This window comes from Lipotes vexillifer, unplaced genomic scaffold, assembly GCF_000442215.2.
Source record: "Lipotes vexillifer unplaced genomic scaffold, Lipotes_vexillifer_v1.1 scaffold1770, whole genome shotgun sequence".
Taxonomy (NCBI): Eukaryota; Metazoa; Chordata; class Mammalia; order Artiodactyla; family Lipotidae; genus Lipotes; species Lipotes vexillifer.
In genome coordinates, this window is record NW_006796074.1 from 596,106 (window position 1) to 613,635 (window position 17,530).

At 45.7% G+C, this 17,530-nt stretch overlaps 1 protein-coding gene across 1 annotated transcript; it reads right to left on the minus strand.

Moving 5' to 3' along the window:
* Positions 1-4,321: 4,321 nt before the first annotated feature.
* Positions 4,322-14,561, minus strand: CX3CR1 (C-X3-C motif chemokine receptor 1). The gene is made up of 2 exons (XM_007468144.1): positions 14,489-14,561; positions 4,322-5,407 (listed from the first exon to the last, which is right to left on the minus strand). Exon 2 carries the CDS (start codon positions 5,396-5,398, stop codon positions 4,322-4,324), a length of 1,077 nt encoding a protein of 358 aa, XP_007468206.1. The 5' UTR covers positions 5,399-5,407; positions 14,489-14,561.
* Positions 14,562-17,530: the final 2,969 nt, after the last annotated feature.

The following is a 17,530-nucleotide window of genomic DNA, read 5'->3' on the forward strand; positions in this document are numbered from 1 at the left end:
TGTGTGTGTGTGTGTGTGTGTGTGTGTGTGGATTTATTTCTGGGCTTTCTATTCTGACCCACTGATTTATGTGTCTCTTTTTATGCCAATACCATATTATTTTAATTACTGTAGTTTTTGTAATATAGTTGGAGATCAGGGAGCATAATGCCTACAGCTTTGTTCCTCTTTCTCAAGATTGCTTTAGCTATTTGGGGTCTTTTGTGGCTGTATACAAATTTTAGGATTGTTTGTTCTATTTCATGAAAAGGAATTCTGATAGGAATTACTTTGAATCTGTATATTGCTTTGGGTAGTGTGGACATTTTTAACAATATTAATTCTTCCAATCCATGAGTTTGAAATATCTTTCCATTATTTGTGTCTTTTTCAATTTCTTTCATTAATGTCTTGTAATTTTCAATATACAGGTCTTTTACCTCCTTGGTAAATTTATTCCTAGGTTCTTTTTGATGCAATTATTAATGGAATTTTTATTCGTAGGTTCTTTTTGATGCAATTATTAATGGAATTATTTTCTTAATTTCTCTTCCGGATAGTTTATTATTAGTGTAAAGAATCACAACAGATTTCTGTGTATTGATTTTGTATCCTGCAACTTCACTGAATTTATTAGTTCTAACCGTTTTTTGATGAAGTCTTTAGGGTTTCTATATATAATTTTATATGTGTATATATTGTAGAATGATTATCACAATAAGGTTAGTTAACACGTCCATGACTTCACATAGTTACAATTTTTTTATGTGTGGTGAGAAATTTTAAAATCTACTCTCTTAGCAACTTTCAAATATACAATACAGTATTGTTAACTGTAGTCACCATAAGATTGGTCTATAGTTTTATCAAGAGGAGAAAGAAGTCAGTAAACTAAGAGTTATCTACCTCCTTGATTAACTTGCTGTGTGATCTTGGGCCAGTCTCTGGCCTTCTCTGGACCTCCTTTCCCCTACCTGCAAAGTGTGGGTTTGGACTCAACTATTTCTGACCACCCACAATTCTGTGATTCTGGGACTAAAAAAAGCAAGATGGCAAGGGCAACATAGTATGAGTTTCCTCACTGGGAAAGATTCGATCTCATTATAATAAGAAAAAAAAAGAATCAAAATAGTTGCCTCCATTTATTTGACCTTCCTTTCCAAGCCGCTGCTGTGAGCTTTGTGAAGGTAGTCTTACTAAATCCTCATAATAACCCTAGGAGGTGGGCACCATGTTTATTCTTTTTTTCCAGGTGAAGAAACTGAGCCTCAGAGATGTCAAATACCTTCCCAAGCACAGAGTCAGTAGGTTGGGACTCAGTTATAGATGTCTGTCTGCATTTGGAGTTTCTTTCTGCTTTGGGGAAGCCCAGAGCCCAGAAGCTGTGGTGGATCTGATCCAGCTGTGCTCTTAGGGCCAACTGTCCTTTTCAAATGTGCCTTCCTTTACTTAGATACCAACATCATTGCTATTTAGGTTTTTTCGATGACCTTCCTTATTTTCTCCCTATTCTGTCTTATTCAGCAAAATGAATGAATGAATGTTTCTTATGATACAAATCTAATTTTCTTCTAGAAATGAAACTGTTTATCTCTCTTCTTTGTTTCTCAAGCCAAAAGAATATTTTCCTCTTTTCTTGGGAGTTCACTTATAAGTTAAAATTTTAATGAAAAGTTTCATAATTCAACAATTGGAACAAGGATCAGGTAATAAGGGAGTAAACTGTGAACACCCCGAGAACACCCTCTTCCATTGGTTGTCTGATCCAAAGCTTCAGAAGCTTCCCACCACATACTCTATTCCCAATGCCTTTCAATTTCTCAGACACTTCCCTTAAGCTCTTAAGATCTTAAGACTCAGGTCAGATGTCCTAAGATTAGGGTCTTAAGATCCTTAAAGACTCAGGTCAGATGTCACTGCTCTTGTGTTACCAATTAATGCAGAGCATGCTTTTTTTGTAAATTTCTGAGTTCTGCATTTAAATGTTAAGCACCGCTTAAACATTGAAGGCAAAGGCCTTATCGCACTGATCTTTGGAACAGCCCTGGATCTGAGCTCCCACGTTGCATGTAATATATGCTCAATAAAGGTTTTGCAGTATATTAGTTTCATATGTATGTGTCAAAAGCTAAAAAGTTCCCAGGCCCTGTGGCCCAGTTATCCCCATGGCAAGAAATTTATCCAAAGGAAGTAATTGAAGAGGAGAAAGGAAATTATACAGAAAAGTGCTGTAAAATATGTATTTGCTAAATATTGGAAACAAGCGAAATGTTTATTAATAGGGTAATGATGAGTAAGTTACAGTACATAATCTTGATGGAACATAATTCATTCTGTCGTTGGCTAAACAAATATACTGACTGCCAAGGAGTGAGAAATAGAAGGAGTCAGACGCCTTCAATGAGTACACAACCTGGCAGAGTCTTCTGAAATGATTACAAAACTATATAGAAATAGAGGGCTATTTGTGGCCTAATGTTAAGAGAGAAAAAAAAAGCAGATTATACGGGCTTCCCTGGTGGCGCAGTGGTTGAGACTCTGCCTGCCGATGCAGGGGACACGGGTTCGTGCCCCGGTCCGGGAAGATCCCACATGCCGCAGAGCGGCTGGGCCCGTGAGCCATGTCCGCTGAGCCTGCGCGTCCGGAGCCTGTGCTCCGCAACGGGAGAGGCCACAGCAGTGAGAGGCCCGCGTACCGCCAAAAAAAAAAAAAAGCAGATTATAAAACTGTCTGTACATTATGACTGCAACTCGAAACACATGAGGGTGTGAGTGAGGTCTCGTGGGCAGATGAAGATATTGTGTGGGTAGATTATAGATGATATTTTCTTTAGCATCATCACAATTGTTTTTCAAGCTTTAAAGTTTCAGTCCATCCCAAATGTTTACTGAGAAAGGGAAAACTGCTCCTGGGACCCTGGCTGTCCAGGTTGGCAGTGGCATGAATGATGGGGGGTTCTCTCCAGATGGGGTTGCCACCAGTTGATTGGGAGAAAATGTTCCAGGCAGTCCGGGAGGGTTGGGTCAGGAAAGGTTATCAACCTGTATATCTACAAGTGTCCATTGAGTGCCACTGTAGGAGCCAGCCTCCTCTGTGTCTGAGCTACGTCATGCAGCAGGGCCCGCAAGGCCCTTCCAAGCTCTGTCAACAGCACCACTTAAGCACGGTGCCAGGTGGGGGAAAAGCTGAAGTCTGGGAACCAGACAAGAGGGATGGAACCTGCAAGAGTTAGAGGCTGGTTCCTCATGCTGGAAAGGATGCTTCCTACATGAAAAGTTCTATTATCTCCATTCTACAGATGAGGAAACTGAAGTTCAGTTGGCCCCAAATTACCCAGCAGATAAGTGATAGAGTTGGGACTAGAAACCATGCCTTCTCAGTTTGGGCCAGTGTTTTTTCTGTTTATCCCCCTGGGCTCTGGAGCAGGTGGCGATGCATGCAGCTGGACTGAAGAGACCTGACTGACAAGGTGGCTGGAGTCCTTTGTGAAGGGGAGGTACTGGCGAATCTCTTGGTGGAACCACATGATGGAGGGTGTCAGAGGCCAGGCATTTGAGCTTGGACTTGATGCAGTAGGCGCTGGGGAACCTTTGTATGTTTGGGGACATGACAGAGGGGGTTTAACGGCGAAGAGGCTGGTGGTGTGTGCTGGCTGGTATGATCAGGGTGGGGCTGGACTAGACGCAGGTAAAGTTGGTGGGCAACTCTTGTTATATCTGATCCAAGCAGCACCCACCCCTCCAGCTTCTTGGAAATATGTCTTCACGCATCTCCAACCACCAGATTGGAATGGGAGCTGCCATCTTATCTATGTCTTCCCTGTGGATACTGCCACCTGGTCCAAGGATAAGAATCTGTTACAAACTTGGCCAATCAGAGCCCTTCCCTGGGAATTTTGACCTTGGGATCAGAGGGATATAGGTCTCATTCCCTCTCTGATGACAAAGCTGTGTTATGTGAGTCTGGGATCTCTGTTACCACTCAGAGATTTGAGAGTCAGAGAGAGGAAGTTCTAGCTAGATTCAATCTCTAGTTTTCACTCACTCTGAGGATTCGCCACCCCCTTGCCCATGTTACAATGCGAATGATACTGCCTCTTTTCAGGCTAAATTAATCTGAGTTGAATTTTTATAATTTGTAAACAAGAAACTCTTGACATTGGCAATAAGAAACATGCCTATCCTTTATCATTCAGATTTTGAGCACAATTCTCAAAAATACTTTCAGGATTGCTTTTGGGCATCAGGCCCATTGTTTCTTGCATGTAAGAAATTTAAAAATCTGTCCTAATTATTCAGTATCAGTCTCAGAAACTCCAGGCTTGCTGGAGAGACAAGGCTTTCAGAGGAGGATGGATGGATTTCCATCACTGGTATAATGAGTGAAATTGCTGCTCAGAACACTTTCTCGCCTGCTCCTTTGTGATTCAGACGGGGACAGGGAGAAACTGACGTGGACGGGATGACCACACAGGACAGCCAGACATTTCCTGTACAGGTGGTAAAGGTATCTTCTGAACTTCTCTCCAGCAAATGCATAGATAAGGGGATTAAGGCAACAGTGGGTAAATGCAACTGTCTCAGTCACACTGAGGGCCAACCGCAGATCCCTCTTCATGTCACAGTTGGGAAAGAAGTCATAGAGATTGAGTGTCTCTAAGAAAATCATGATGTTGTAAGGTGTCCAGAAGAGGAAAAACATGATGACCACAAGAAAGATCAGCCTAATGGCTTTAGCTTTCTTTTGGTTTTTGCAGGAAAAAAGTGTCCACATGATTCTGAAGTAACAGTAACTCATAATAAGCAGGGGGAGCAGGAAGCCAAGAAAATTGATTTCTACGTTGCGGAGCACAGGCCAGATTTCCTGTAGGACCTCAGGGTAGTCACCAAGGCATTCGTTTTCCTTCTGTTTGGTGAACATGAACTGGGGTGCGGCCACCAAGATGGCGGCTGCCCAGACGCCAAGGCTGATGGTGACGCCATGCTGCACAGTCCGGTTGTTCATGGAGTTGGCAGCCAGGACAATGGCCAAGTACCTGTCGATGCTGATGATGGTGATGAAGAATATGCCTCCAAAAAACCCGATGAAGAAGAAGGCGGTGGTGAGTTTGCACACGGCGTTGTGAAGGCCTTGCTCGTTTATAAGATAGTGAGTCCAGAAGGGCAAGGTGGCTACAAAGAGCAGATCAGAAAAGGCCAGGTTCAGGAGGTAAACGTCAGTGATGCTCTTGGGCTTCTGGCTGTTGGTGAGGGCAAACACCACCAACAAATTTCCCACCAGGCCAAAGGCAAAGACAAGGGAGTAGAGTATGGCCAGGAAGACAGTTCCCAAGGCCACGATGTCCCCCATATCACAGGCTTCTGCAAGCTCATCATACTCAAAGTCTTCTAAACTTGTTTCAGGGGAGATGGTGGTCATGGTGAGCACCTGGATGAGAAAGGAAGACAGCTAATGGCATTAGTTCTCAGAGAAACAAAGTTGGAATTCTGCCCCTTACATAGGCAGACTGGAAGAAGAAAAGATTTGGTTGGCTGTCTAACCAATATGTTTCCGGATGTCATGCGTGCTATCTTGTTTAATCTCTGTGATGGAGGCTATAACAGACCCCTTTGACAGAGAGGAAACCAGTCCCTGAGAGGCTGAGTGACTTGCCAGAAACTATGCAGTAAATGGCTCAGTTAGCATTTGAATCTAAGCCTTTTGAAGCTTGAGACAGATCTTTTTTTCTTTGATTTTCAAAAGTCTATCTGAAAGATAGCTAGCTTGACCAGGGTGTGGATGGGGGAGAGGGGAGTGGTGGTGGGGACGCCGTAATTCATACTTCCAGTTCAAACTTCCATTCTCCACCCACTTCCTTTCTCCCACCTCTCTGCCCTCTGGATCCTCATTTCTCCTGCATGAACACTGAAGACAGAGGTCCTAGACACTGCGGAGCCCTGGGCAGACCTGCACCCAGAGCCTCGTCTTTGTTTTTGAGAGCTATTTCTTTCCCTCTCCCTCTTGGAACCAGCTAAGTCTTTCTGTTCCTTAAGGGATAAGACATAGAGTCAGACACCCTAGGGTGATTACCTTGCCTTGATTTGCCCAGGACTCTTCTGGTTTTAGCACTGAAAGTCTCACATGTCAGGAACCCCTCAGTTCTAAGCCAGCTGGGACGGTCAGTCATCCTACAACTCCAAGAGGGAGTGTCACCATCAACCAGGCCTTTACAGTCATGAAAGGGCTGATGGATCCTAGATGGAGGCCTGTGCTCAGTTAGCTTCTTGCCCTGGGTCTTGGGGGCTAAGTAATCTAATTACCAGCCCTGCACTTCACTGTGACCTGGCCGCCCCCACTGTTCTTTTCCTGTTTTTTTCTGGACAAGAATGGAAAGATAAGACATTTCTGCTCAGGTTGGGAAGTGACACTTGTGCATCCCCTCTTCTCCCAGCCAAGATTCACTCCAGAGGCTGCAAGGGGAGCCCTTTTGCCCTGGTCCTCTGGGACCCCCTCCTCTTCCTTGTGATACCACAAGACAGGCCCTCAGAAACCTCAGTGCACACCTCCTGGTCGTCACTGCCTCCACTCAGCACAACTAAAACCAAAGCTCACGCTTCTTTAACCAGGGGAGTTTCCACACCCCGCTACATACTTTTCATGCTGGTTTCACCAAGATGGTGTCTCTGCCAAGGCGAGGGCCCCCCCAGCCAGGGCTTTGCTTCTCCCTTCCCAGCCTCTGCTTAGTGTCCTGGCCCAGCTCTGCGTCCCACCCAGACTCCTCCGGGCGAAGTGGCCCAAGGCTTTCTCACCTGGGCCGTCTCAGGCTGGGATGGAGTTCTCAGCCCCAGGGAACTGTATGCTTTCTTTGCTTTCAGCTGCAATGCCCTTTTCTCAGAGAGGAGCCTCTGGCTATGACCTTAATCAATAAAAGTTAAGTTGAACCATATAAAATGGCTGATATGCAACCATTTTTGAGTGACATAAATGTCAGTTTCAAATGGCTCGGCTGAGATGCCGGGCGGCCGGGAGTGGCCGCTTGGTGCAGGTGACTTGTTGCTGGAGCCCATCTTCCCAGACAGTCAGCTGTGTAGGAACACAAACAGTCAAGCCCTTGTAGCCCTAAGCTGCGGATGCTGGGGGTAGCCCCCCCTCTTCCCGGCCCCCACCCCGGGGCAGGAGCTGGCAGAGTTGACCTCGAGAGGAGTCCAAGGACAATAAAAATCGTTTTGCACCTCTTTTGGGCCTGTGTTCAGTCCTGAAAGCCCAGGAACTTGGTGCTTTTGAATTGGCTTGATTTTTGCCAAATCTGCATGTGCTGGGTTTGATTTCCACTCTTGGCGGCATGCCTCACACACATCTTAGGGCAGGTTGTCCCTGGGTCATTGGGAAGAGTGGGGAGGTGGGCTAGAAGAGGACGGGCACACACTTGGCAGCCCTGAGCCAGGTGCCCAGCAAGGAGAGGGGAGGGACTGGGGACCTCCTTGCCACATGCCACCTGTTTATTTCTGACATCCTGGCCTTTTCCAAGCTCTTCCTGCACCTTCCCCATCCTCTCATCATGAATATCCTTGGAGCCCTTCAGCAGGGCAGTGAATCAAATATAGAACTTTCCTTTCAGAATTACAGAGAGGATTAAATAGGTAATAACATGAAGTGGCTAGAACTTGACAGCTTTATCCAGGCACCTTTTCAGGAAAGGTGGGCCTGAGCTGGGTGGACCTTTTATTTCTGGGTCCTCTGAGATGTCCCAGGATTGGGCCAGAAGCCTGAAGATAGGGCCTCCTGGTAGCAGACAAGAGCAGGGCTAATGCCCTAGGGGGTCAAAGTGCTGCCAGAGATCAACTGGCTTTCACTCAGGCTGCACACTGGCCTCCCAGACCCTGAGGACACCAGAAACCAAGTGCAAGAATCCAGTGAAGGCGCAGTGGCTAAGAATCCGCCTGCCAATGCAGGGGACCCGGGTTTGAGCGCTGGTCCAGGAAGATCCCACATGCCGCAGAGCAACGAAGCATGTGTGCCACAACTACTGAGCCCACATGCCACAACTACTGAAGCCCGCACACCTAAAGTCCGTGCTCCACAACAAGAGAATCCACCACAGTGAGAAGCCTGCGCACTGCAACAAAGAGTAGCCCCCGCTCGCTGCAACTAGAGAAAGCCCGCGGGCGTCAACAAAGACCCAACACAGCCAAAAAGAAATAAATAAAATTTAAAAAAAAAGAGGGCTTCCCTGGTGGCGCAGTGGTTGAGAGTCCGCCTGCCGATGCAGGGGACATGGGGTCGTGCCCCGGTCCAGGAGGATCCCACATGCCGCGGAGCGGCTTGGCCTGTGAGCCACGGCCGCTGAGCCTGCGCGTCCGGAGCCTGTGCTCCGCAACGGGAGAGGCCACAGCAGTGAGAGGCCCGCGGACCGCAAGGAAAAAAAAAAAAAAAAAAGAGAATCCAGTGAAATAAGCCTTCACAGCATCTACTAAGCGAGGTTCATATAGATGGGATTGCAAGGGGAAGGATAGGTGCCGGAGTGAAGCACTAACACAGGTCCCACCACACTAACTGAGGCTGCACCGCGCACGTCCCCTCAGCTGTCCTCGGGTCTCCTCACCCTCTGTTCTGTTAAGTCAACGTTTTACTAAATGGTGCTGAGCTGGGAGAGTCTGGGCTGAACCTAGAAGCTGAGCTTTGAATACACATGGGTTTCACACCCAAGTTGAAATGAATTTTGTAGAACCTGCTTTAAAAAACACCAAGCTGGCTCTACTGCCGATCCTGTTCTACTTCCTCCGGTCACTTCCTTTTCTCAGGCCTGCTCACTTATTTTTTAACTTTTTTTTTTTGGTCATCATTACCCACTGTTTCCAATCAGCTTCCCTTTTCTATACTTCCCCTCTCATTAGCTGGCCCCCAACCACATTCTTCTCCCCAGCGTCTTTTTTGTGTTGCTTCCTCCTCTCTTTTGGCTTCATGTCCTGCTTAGTTTTCTAGATTCAATGAGTCTTCTTTCGTTTGTTTACCTTCCTTGCTCTCTTTTTATGGCTTTTTAGGCCCTTGAGTCCACGCGGGTTTGAGGTTCAGTCTAATGCCAATTGTGAGGCTTAAGTTTTTTCCTTTGGACCAAACAAAACTCAGGAATTGCTTGATCCCTGATCCCAACTTTCCCCGTGGGGGGTACCACTATCTCTACCACTAACCTCTAGAACCTGAGGTTATCCTCAGAAAGCCCCAGTTTAGGAGCGAAGGCTGCCGTTCCCGGATACCTGCTAAGTGTCATGCTCCAGACACAAGACCCCATTTAATTCTCACCACAACACCTCATGGGAAATGACTCTGCCCCCTTGCAAAATAACCACCAGTGGCTCAGAAAGATTTGGGTAATTTGTCCAAGGGAGCAACAGAACCAGGATTTCAACCCAGATGCGTCTCTTCACAAAACCGTGTTCCCTGCCCTGCACCATGCTTTCCCTCTTGGAGGGGAATTCTGCATGTTACTGCAGGCCCTGTCTCTAGAATGAGAACTGAAAAATAGTAGAGGTGACCCCCCATTTAAAGGATAAGATTCAAGAAGTGACCCTGAACACTCTTCCTGGGTTTCGCCTTCTAGACTCAGGACCCAGAAGGCTGACCCTCAGCGAAACGGTGGGTGGGAAATGGAGGGGATGGGGATATTATTTGCCTCTCCAACCATGACTAGGTGGTCCTCACTGCCAGAGCACCAGAACCTAGCTCTCAACAATGGTGGTGAAGAAATGGGAATCCTTTTCTCTGGAGAAGGAAAGGCTGAAGGCTAAAGGGTCAGCTTATTTCCTGTCTTCAAATACACAGTGATGCTCTTCAGAGCTATGTACTTCAGAGGGGTCCACATACCCTGAAATAAGCTGGCAGACCCTGGGCAGCTCACTTCCAGCTCGGCCTCAGTTTCTTGATGTATGTAATGAAAGCCCTGGACCGGACCATCTCTGAGGGCCTGGCCAGCTCTGGATGCTCAGTTTTCCAACAAGGACCGAACAGAAGGAAACAAACGGTTTTAAAGAGCAGCATGAGTCCTGGGTCAGGGTAAGCGTGGCCTCGTGTCCACAGAGTGGCTGCTCAGCAGCCTGCGAAGCTTCTGGGCTCGCAGGCGGCCAGCATTCAGATGAGGTTCTGTTTGGAGACAGAGAGCTGAATTAGTTAATTTTGAGTCCTGACAGATCTGGAATTCACCTTGGGCCACGTAGGAAGGTTCTCAGTCTGGCCCCAAGCCCACACCCCTGGCTACTTGGGACCCTGAGTTTAAGGACCTGATGGTTTTCCAATTTACAATGACAGCTATTTTTTAGGATGCAGAGAGAGCAAGGCCAAGAAGGCAGAAGAAGGGCAGATGGATGGGCCTTGAATTCCATACTGAGGAGCAGTGGGCACATTTTACAACTTGCACCCCATCCTCCACACAAGCAGATTGAGTGACTTTCTATTCCTGCAGCAGAGTCCACCTAAAACAACTTGGCGTGACTCACCCACCAGCATTTTCTACGGGCCAAAACACACCACAAGCCAAGACCAGTAACAGGAGAAAACCACACATGGAGTGAGGCCCCTCTGCTCGTGTGTGAGCCACCCCTTCACAGGACCTGCCCCTGTTCTTTGTTTGCCACACCTCCCTCTGCTTTCCTCCTCAAAGTCCTTTATGGTATTTATTTATCTCTGTCAAAATGAACTGTGAAATTTAGAAAGGAAATGCCTATGACTTTCCTTTTTTAATAACTGAAGAAGAGATGGACTTGCTTATTAATTAGTTTTGATTAAGCCAATGTCTGTTAATTATCTTTACCATACACTGGTGTAAGGACAAGTGAAAATTAAAAATAAGAGGCTTGGGACTTCTCTGGTGGTGCAGTGCTTAGGAATCTGCCTGCCAATGCAGGGGACACAGGTTCAAGCCCTGGTCCAGGAAGATCCCACATGCTGTGGAGCAACCAAGCCTGTGTGCCACAACTACTGAGCCCGTGCACCACAACTACTGAGCCCGTGTGCCACAACTACTGAAGCCCGTGCACCTAGAGCCCATGCTCCACGACAAAGAGGAGCCACCGCGAAGGGAAGCCCGTGCATCGCGACGAAGCGTAGCCCCCGCTCAGCACAACTAGAGAAAGCCCGTGCACAGCAACGAAGACCCAACGCAGCCAAAATTAATTAATTAATTAATTAATTAACTAAAAAAAATAAGAGGCTTAATTCTCCCTGTTGGAAATAAGGGACAAGAGTCCACTTGCCTCCTTTTTCTTAGAGTATTTATTTGAGAAAACATGTAATTGTACCTTCTTTCCTCTTTGAAATGTGGATATATGTCCTTTAGAAAATGTGATCATTTCCTCTGTCAGCTTCAGAGCCGGGAGCCATCTCTTTGAAATGCAGATATTGAGATGCCCAGGCTCCCAGTCCCAGAGGGAGGGCAGGAGCCTGACTTGGGCAGGAACCTGGCTCCAAGTTACACAACTACCTCTGATAATAAAGGGATGAGAAGTTTGTTTCTCCTCTGGATGAAGCCAACCAACTAATACAGATGATGAAACCAATGACCATGGTAAACTTGGGATGAACTGTGTGTGACTGTCAGGTTCCCTTACTTGAGCACCAGTTATTGTGTATCTTGAGAACATGTGTGTAAGAGGTTGTGTCTGGTCATATACCAGGGTGAGATTTTTTGTGTCTTTACTACCTCATAGCGGATTGCCTGTGATGCACATCACATTTAATGCTTATTCAGTAATGAAAGAGTTTTCTTTCTTTACCATATTCATGGAGAGATTTTTCTGGGTTGGAGATTTTGTTTTTCATTCTATTTCCCCAACAGTAGGCACTGTGCTCAATTCTGTAAAGGTAAAAATGTCTAAGATATAGTCTCTGGGAATTTTTATTATTGTTTAGTAACAGAGTATAAGAAAAGTGATGGGAAACCCAAGGATCAGACCATTTAAGCTGAGTGTTAAAGGCTGGGAGGGTCTTCCAGGTTGATAAAGATGGCGGTGGGCATGGGGTGGGGTGTGGTTGGAAGCCAAAGGCACTGAGAGTATGAGCATAAGGAGGTTTCCTGGGTCCACGGCCAGGCAGAGAGGGTGTGAGGGACTACACAGAAACAGAAGGAAGTGAGGATGGTGGGGTTAGGAGGGGCCAACCTGTTCCCGGAGACTTCAGGAAAGTTCACTTTAGTCTGAGTGGAGGGCTCAGGAAAGGATGCAGAGAGAAGGCAGAAGAGGGGTAAACAGAGGAGCCTCAAATTCTACACTGAAGATCTATAAGGAGAAATTATAAAAGACTTTAATAGGCAAAAAAATCCTTTACTGGGTGTCCTGTCTAGCACACCCTTTGGGGCCATCTCCCCCTTTCACTGTCTGAGCTAATTTACAAATGACTGATGATGACGTGATAATTCTTGTTCATGGAAACAGAAATTGTGTCTGGTGGTGATGCATTTGATAACTGCCATGTGGATAGGGGCTAATTTTGCATTTATCTGTAAATTCATCTCAGCATTTCTGGTAGTATCTCATCCATGCTAGTGCTGTGGCTATGGTCTATTCACTGTTATTGCTGAATAGGATTGCACTGTGTGAGTGTCCCACGATTATTATCTGTTCTACGCTGATGCACCCCTGGGTGGCTTTCAGTTTTTGAACAATTCTGTCATGAACATTTCTGTGTGTGCATCTACATCTCCTACAGTAGAAATGCATTTAAAAAATGCAAACCAAAAAAGCAGACATACTGTATGAATCCACATATATGAAGGTCAGAAACAGGCAAAGAAAATCCACAGTGTTTAGGAATGAATATGTAGGAGGTAAAACTACACGGACAAAGAAGGAAGCAATGACCATAAAAGTCAGGAATGGGGTGATTTGGGGGAGGGCAGGGGTGGTGATCAAGAAGGGACCTGAGGGAGGCTGCCGGGGGCTGGCCTGGTTCTCTGCTGCTACCTGGATGTTGGTTTGGTAGCAGATCAATTTATAAGCTGTTGACCTGCACACTGTCCTTTGAGTGTGTTATGTTTCCCAATGAACATAGGTTTAAGGAAAAAGATGAAGAGGCCTGGGAAGATATTTAAAGAGATGTGGTATAGGTTTTCTTCCCTGCCAAGAGTCACAATTCACTCACATGTGTGACCACTCATACTTTCTTTCTGAAGATGATGTTTTCCAATGACACAAACCTTCTGAGCCCAAATGCCCTCACAATGATAAAAACAGTATACATTAATGTTGAACATCAAAGTGTGTCAGCAATTTGTTATTAAAATAATTTTTGTTATAAATGCAATAGTTGCTCATTATTAAAAATGCAGGTGTTGGGACTTCCCTGGCAGTCTAGTGGTTAAGACTCCGAGCTTCCACTGCAGGAGGTGTGGGTTTGATCCCTGGTCTGGGGCCTAAGATCCCATATGCCTCATGGCACAGCCAAAAAAAGAAAGAAAAAAATTGCAGATGGCACAAAAAAGTATGGAAGAAAGAGGAAAGAAAAAACTCAAAACTATCTAAAATCCAACTTCCCAGAACCAACCACAGCTAGCTTTTAGCTTCTTCCGTCCAATCTTTATGCATATTTTAATATTCTCATTGAGTAGATTTAAAATGCAAATGCTATTTTTAAAACTTTTTATTATACAATTTCCAAACATATATAAAAGCAGAGACAACCCCCATGCACTAATTACCCAGCTTCAACAATTAGCAACTCATGATCAGTATTTCACCTATTCCCCACTCATGCCCTACTGGATTATTTTAAAATAAATTCAGGGACTTCCCTGATGGTGCAGTGGTTAAGACTACACACTCCCAATGAAGAGAGGGGGCCTGGGTTCAATCCCTGGTCAGGGAACTAGATCCCGCATGCCGCAACGAAGAGTCCACGTGCAGCAGCTAAAGATCCCTTGTGCTGCAGCTAAGACCCGGCACAACCAAATAAATAAATAAATGTTTTAAAATAAATAAATAAATAAATCCAGATGTCACAACATTTCACCCATAAATAGTGAAATGTGAGTCTCTAAAAGAATAAGAAAGAAAAAAAATAAAATTATTTTAAAAAATAATAGGGAGTTCCCTGGTGGTCCAGTGGTTAGGACATTGTAATTGATTTACAATGTGTTAATTTCTGCTGTAGAGCAAAGTGATTCATATATATGTGTGTGTGTGCATATATATTCTTTTCCATGCTATACAGTAGGATCTTGTTGTTTATCCATTCCATATATAATAGTTGGCAGATGCAATTTTAAATGATGCTTTTTTTTGAGCATTTCTCCATGTCCCTGAAATGTAATTACTAACACTTCTAATCATATTCCACTATGTTAAGCATATCATAAATGATCTAATCACTCACTGCCTCCCATCGCCCCCAAGCCCCTTGGACATTTAGGCTGCAACATCCTCTGGAAAATGGTCTCCCTTGTTGGCATGTAAAGCAAACCAGCATCATTAACCAACTTTGACCTCTGACCACAGTGCCCCACCCAGCTCGCCCACAGGTGCTGAAAGAGTCCTCTGCTCCTACCTGGGCTGGACCTGGGAAGGGAACCTCTGGATATGCCAATCAGCCGCCCTGTCCCACGCAGACTCTGCCAGAGTGTATTTCCCTTTCCTTCCCTCTGAGAGCATCTTTAATTGCAAAGTTAGCCAATAGTATCTGGTTTCCTGTGAGGTAGACTATCTTTAGATGCTGCTGCAGGCAAGTTCAGAAACTCCAGGCTGGAGGCCAGCTGGGACAGGAGCGCCTGAAGTTACAGACCTGGAAGACCCAAGCCTGGGGCAGACCAAGAGGGGCTTGGAGGGAGTGGTAACTTAGGGGCTGTGTTATCTCCCTCACATGGGTGGAGGGCAGGGAACAGTATAGCTCTTTTAATGATGTGCCTTCAGGCAAGCCCAGAAACTGAGCCTCAGTTTTCCTGCCAATAAACAGGAGCCGATAATACTCACTGGACAGCATTGGGGCGCAGATTGAATGAGCTACAGTTTTTCTCCTCAAAGTGTGATCCCAGTTAGGAGCTTATCAGAAATGCAGCACCTCAGACCCCCACCCTAGGCCTCTTGAATTAGACTCTGCATTTTTTTTGATGCCTTATAGATTTTATTTGTTATAAAGAAAATTCATCTCTATATGTATCTTTATTTCTTTCATGTGACTTGCTTTATTGTGATATCTGCTTTATTGTGGTGATCTGGGACCGAACTCACAATATCTCTAAGGTATGCCTATATTGTTTTATTAACAAATTTTTTTTCTATTGAAGTATAGTTGATTTACAGTGTTTCAGGTGTACAGCAAAGTGATTCAGTTATACATACATATACAAATATATATATATTCTTTTTCAGATTCTTTTTCATTTTAGGTTATTACAAGATATGGAATATAGAGACTCTGCATTTTAATGAAATTCTTAGGAAATTGGTAAACACATTGAGTCTGAGAGGCGTTGGCACAGAACACACCTACTGAGTGCCTGTTACCTGATGGATACTTAATAATTATGTTTCCCCTCACCTCCCACATTCAAGGCATCTAGTGATTCCCTATGCCTTGCAGTCAAGCCCAAGTTCTGTACCTGATGGGCAGTGGCACAGGCTGCTCCAGCGGGATGTGGCACCTGGCTGGGCCCTGTTGTACAGGCCGTGCTCCTGCTCCCTGCCCTGGCCAGCTGGTTCTTTGACTGTAACTCGTATCTCAGCCACCTCGGCTGCACTGCCTTCCCACCACTTCCTTACCTGCCTGAGTCATATTCAAGGCCAAGCCTCTTCCTAGTCCATCCCTATCCCAGGGCCTAGCCAGGGTCTGGCACCAGTGGGCCCTCAACACACGTGTTTATCGCGTGGTCAGTGACCACACCCCCACAAGACCTTCTCTGGCTGCCCACTGCCCTTCTCACAGCTTGTGCCCAGTGTGCCCCTGGTCTCCTATGCTATGCTGAGGGTGGGGCTACACTGCAAGCTTCCACCTTGCCTTCTCCCCACCCCCAACATGGACTCACCGGCCAGGACCAGCTGTGGCTGGGATTGCAGTGCTCTGGGTTGGCTGACCTGCTGGCGTTTGAGGAATTCCACTGCCCCATTTCCTTTCTCGGTCTCCCCCTGGCCTAAGTGTCAGGCCACCTTTCCCTGCCTTTGGCCAGGCTAAAATTTGTGCTAAAAAGAATCCAAAGACTGCTGCTAGAACTCAATATAGAGGAGCCTGCCCCACTGAGGACTGACAGGCTTTACTCAAATACCTCAAGCTGCAGGAAACTTCAGATACTTGTTAGTGTTTGTGGACACTTTTTCTTTTTCTTTTTTTTGGCCGTGCCATATGGCATGCAGTATCTTAGTTCCCTGACCAGGGATCAAAGCTGGGCCCCCAGCAGTGGAAGCGCAGAGTCCTAACCACTGACCTGCCAGGGAATTCCCTGTGGACACTTTTTCAGAATGAGTGGAAGCATAAGCCACCTGGACAGAAAAAACATCGGAAGTAGTTAAATCCCTCTTTAAGGAAATTATTGCCCGAGTTGGATTGCCTGCACCCTTCAAAGTGACGGTTGCACTGTCTCCAGTATAACCCAACAGGTATCTAAAGCGTTGCGTATTGTTGGAAACTACATTCAGCCTGAAGACCACAATCAACAGGAAAAACTGAGAAAATGAATCACATATTCAAAGAGAGCATTGCTAAAATATGTCAAGGGACCAACTTGGTATAAGGTCTTGCCAGTTGCCCTGCTATGGATTAGAGTGGCTCCCAGAAGTGAGCCCTTCAGGAATATTGTGTGGTAGGCCATTCCAGGTGTCTGCCTGGGCAGGAGAATCTGTAGATGTCTTAAAGGACCTAGCAGTCAACAACTATGTTAAGAATTGGGCACTATATGAACTTCTGTTCATGAATTTGCTTCCAGTAGGTCCACCTACCCAACCGAGATGCTACTGCACCCCTTCCATCCCAGGGATTGAGTCCTCCTCAAAACTTGGAGAGAACAAGGACTGGGACATCAACTTGCCACTAAGTGGACAGGACCATACAAGGTGCTGCAGAACACCCACTCCTCGTTTTGATAAATTAGCCAGGATAAGGCCATGGATTTACCACACCCGAGTAGAGCTCACTCCTCTAGAAACTGGACAGGATGAAGAAAAATAGACTTGGCCTTGTGAGACATTAGAAGATCTTAAGTTGCTGTTTCGAGTCAGGCCTCTTACCAGACAAGTAATGATGACTCTTGCTCTTCTCTTTTGTTTCACTGCACTGGTGACAGCCACTTGTTAGAAAGGAAATGCTTTAATAAAACTATCTCCAAGTGTGGCCAAAGAGGGGAAATAACCCTCTTTAAAGATATAAAGAACCTGCTGTATTAAAAAAAAAGATATAAAGATAGCATAGCGCAGAACTTCGTGGGTATCCTTATTCCAAGTTTATGTGTACATTCAAGTGCTTGTCTAAGCATTGTGAAGGACCATAAAAAGGGGGTCCAATGCAAACTGTTCATGCCCAGCCTGGGCCTTGGGAATACTTCCAGTCCCAAACTGATCAATTCCGTTACACAATCACCCCCTCATGGTCTCTGTTCAGCAG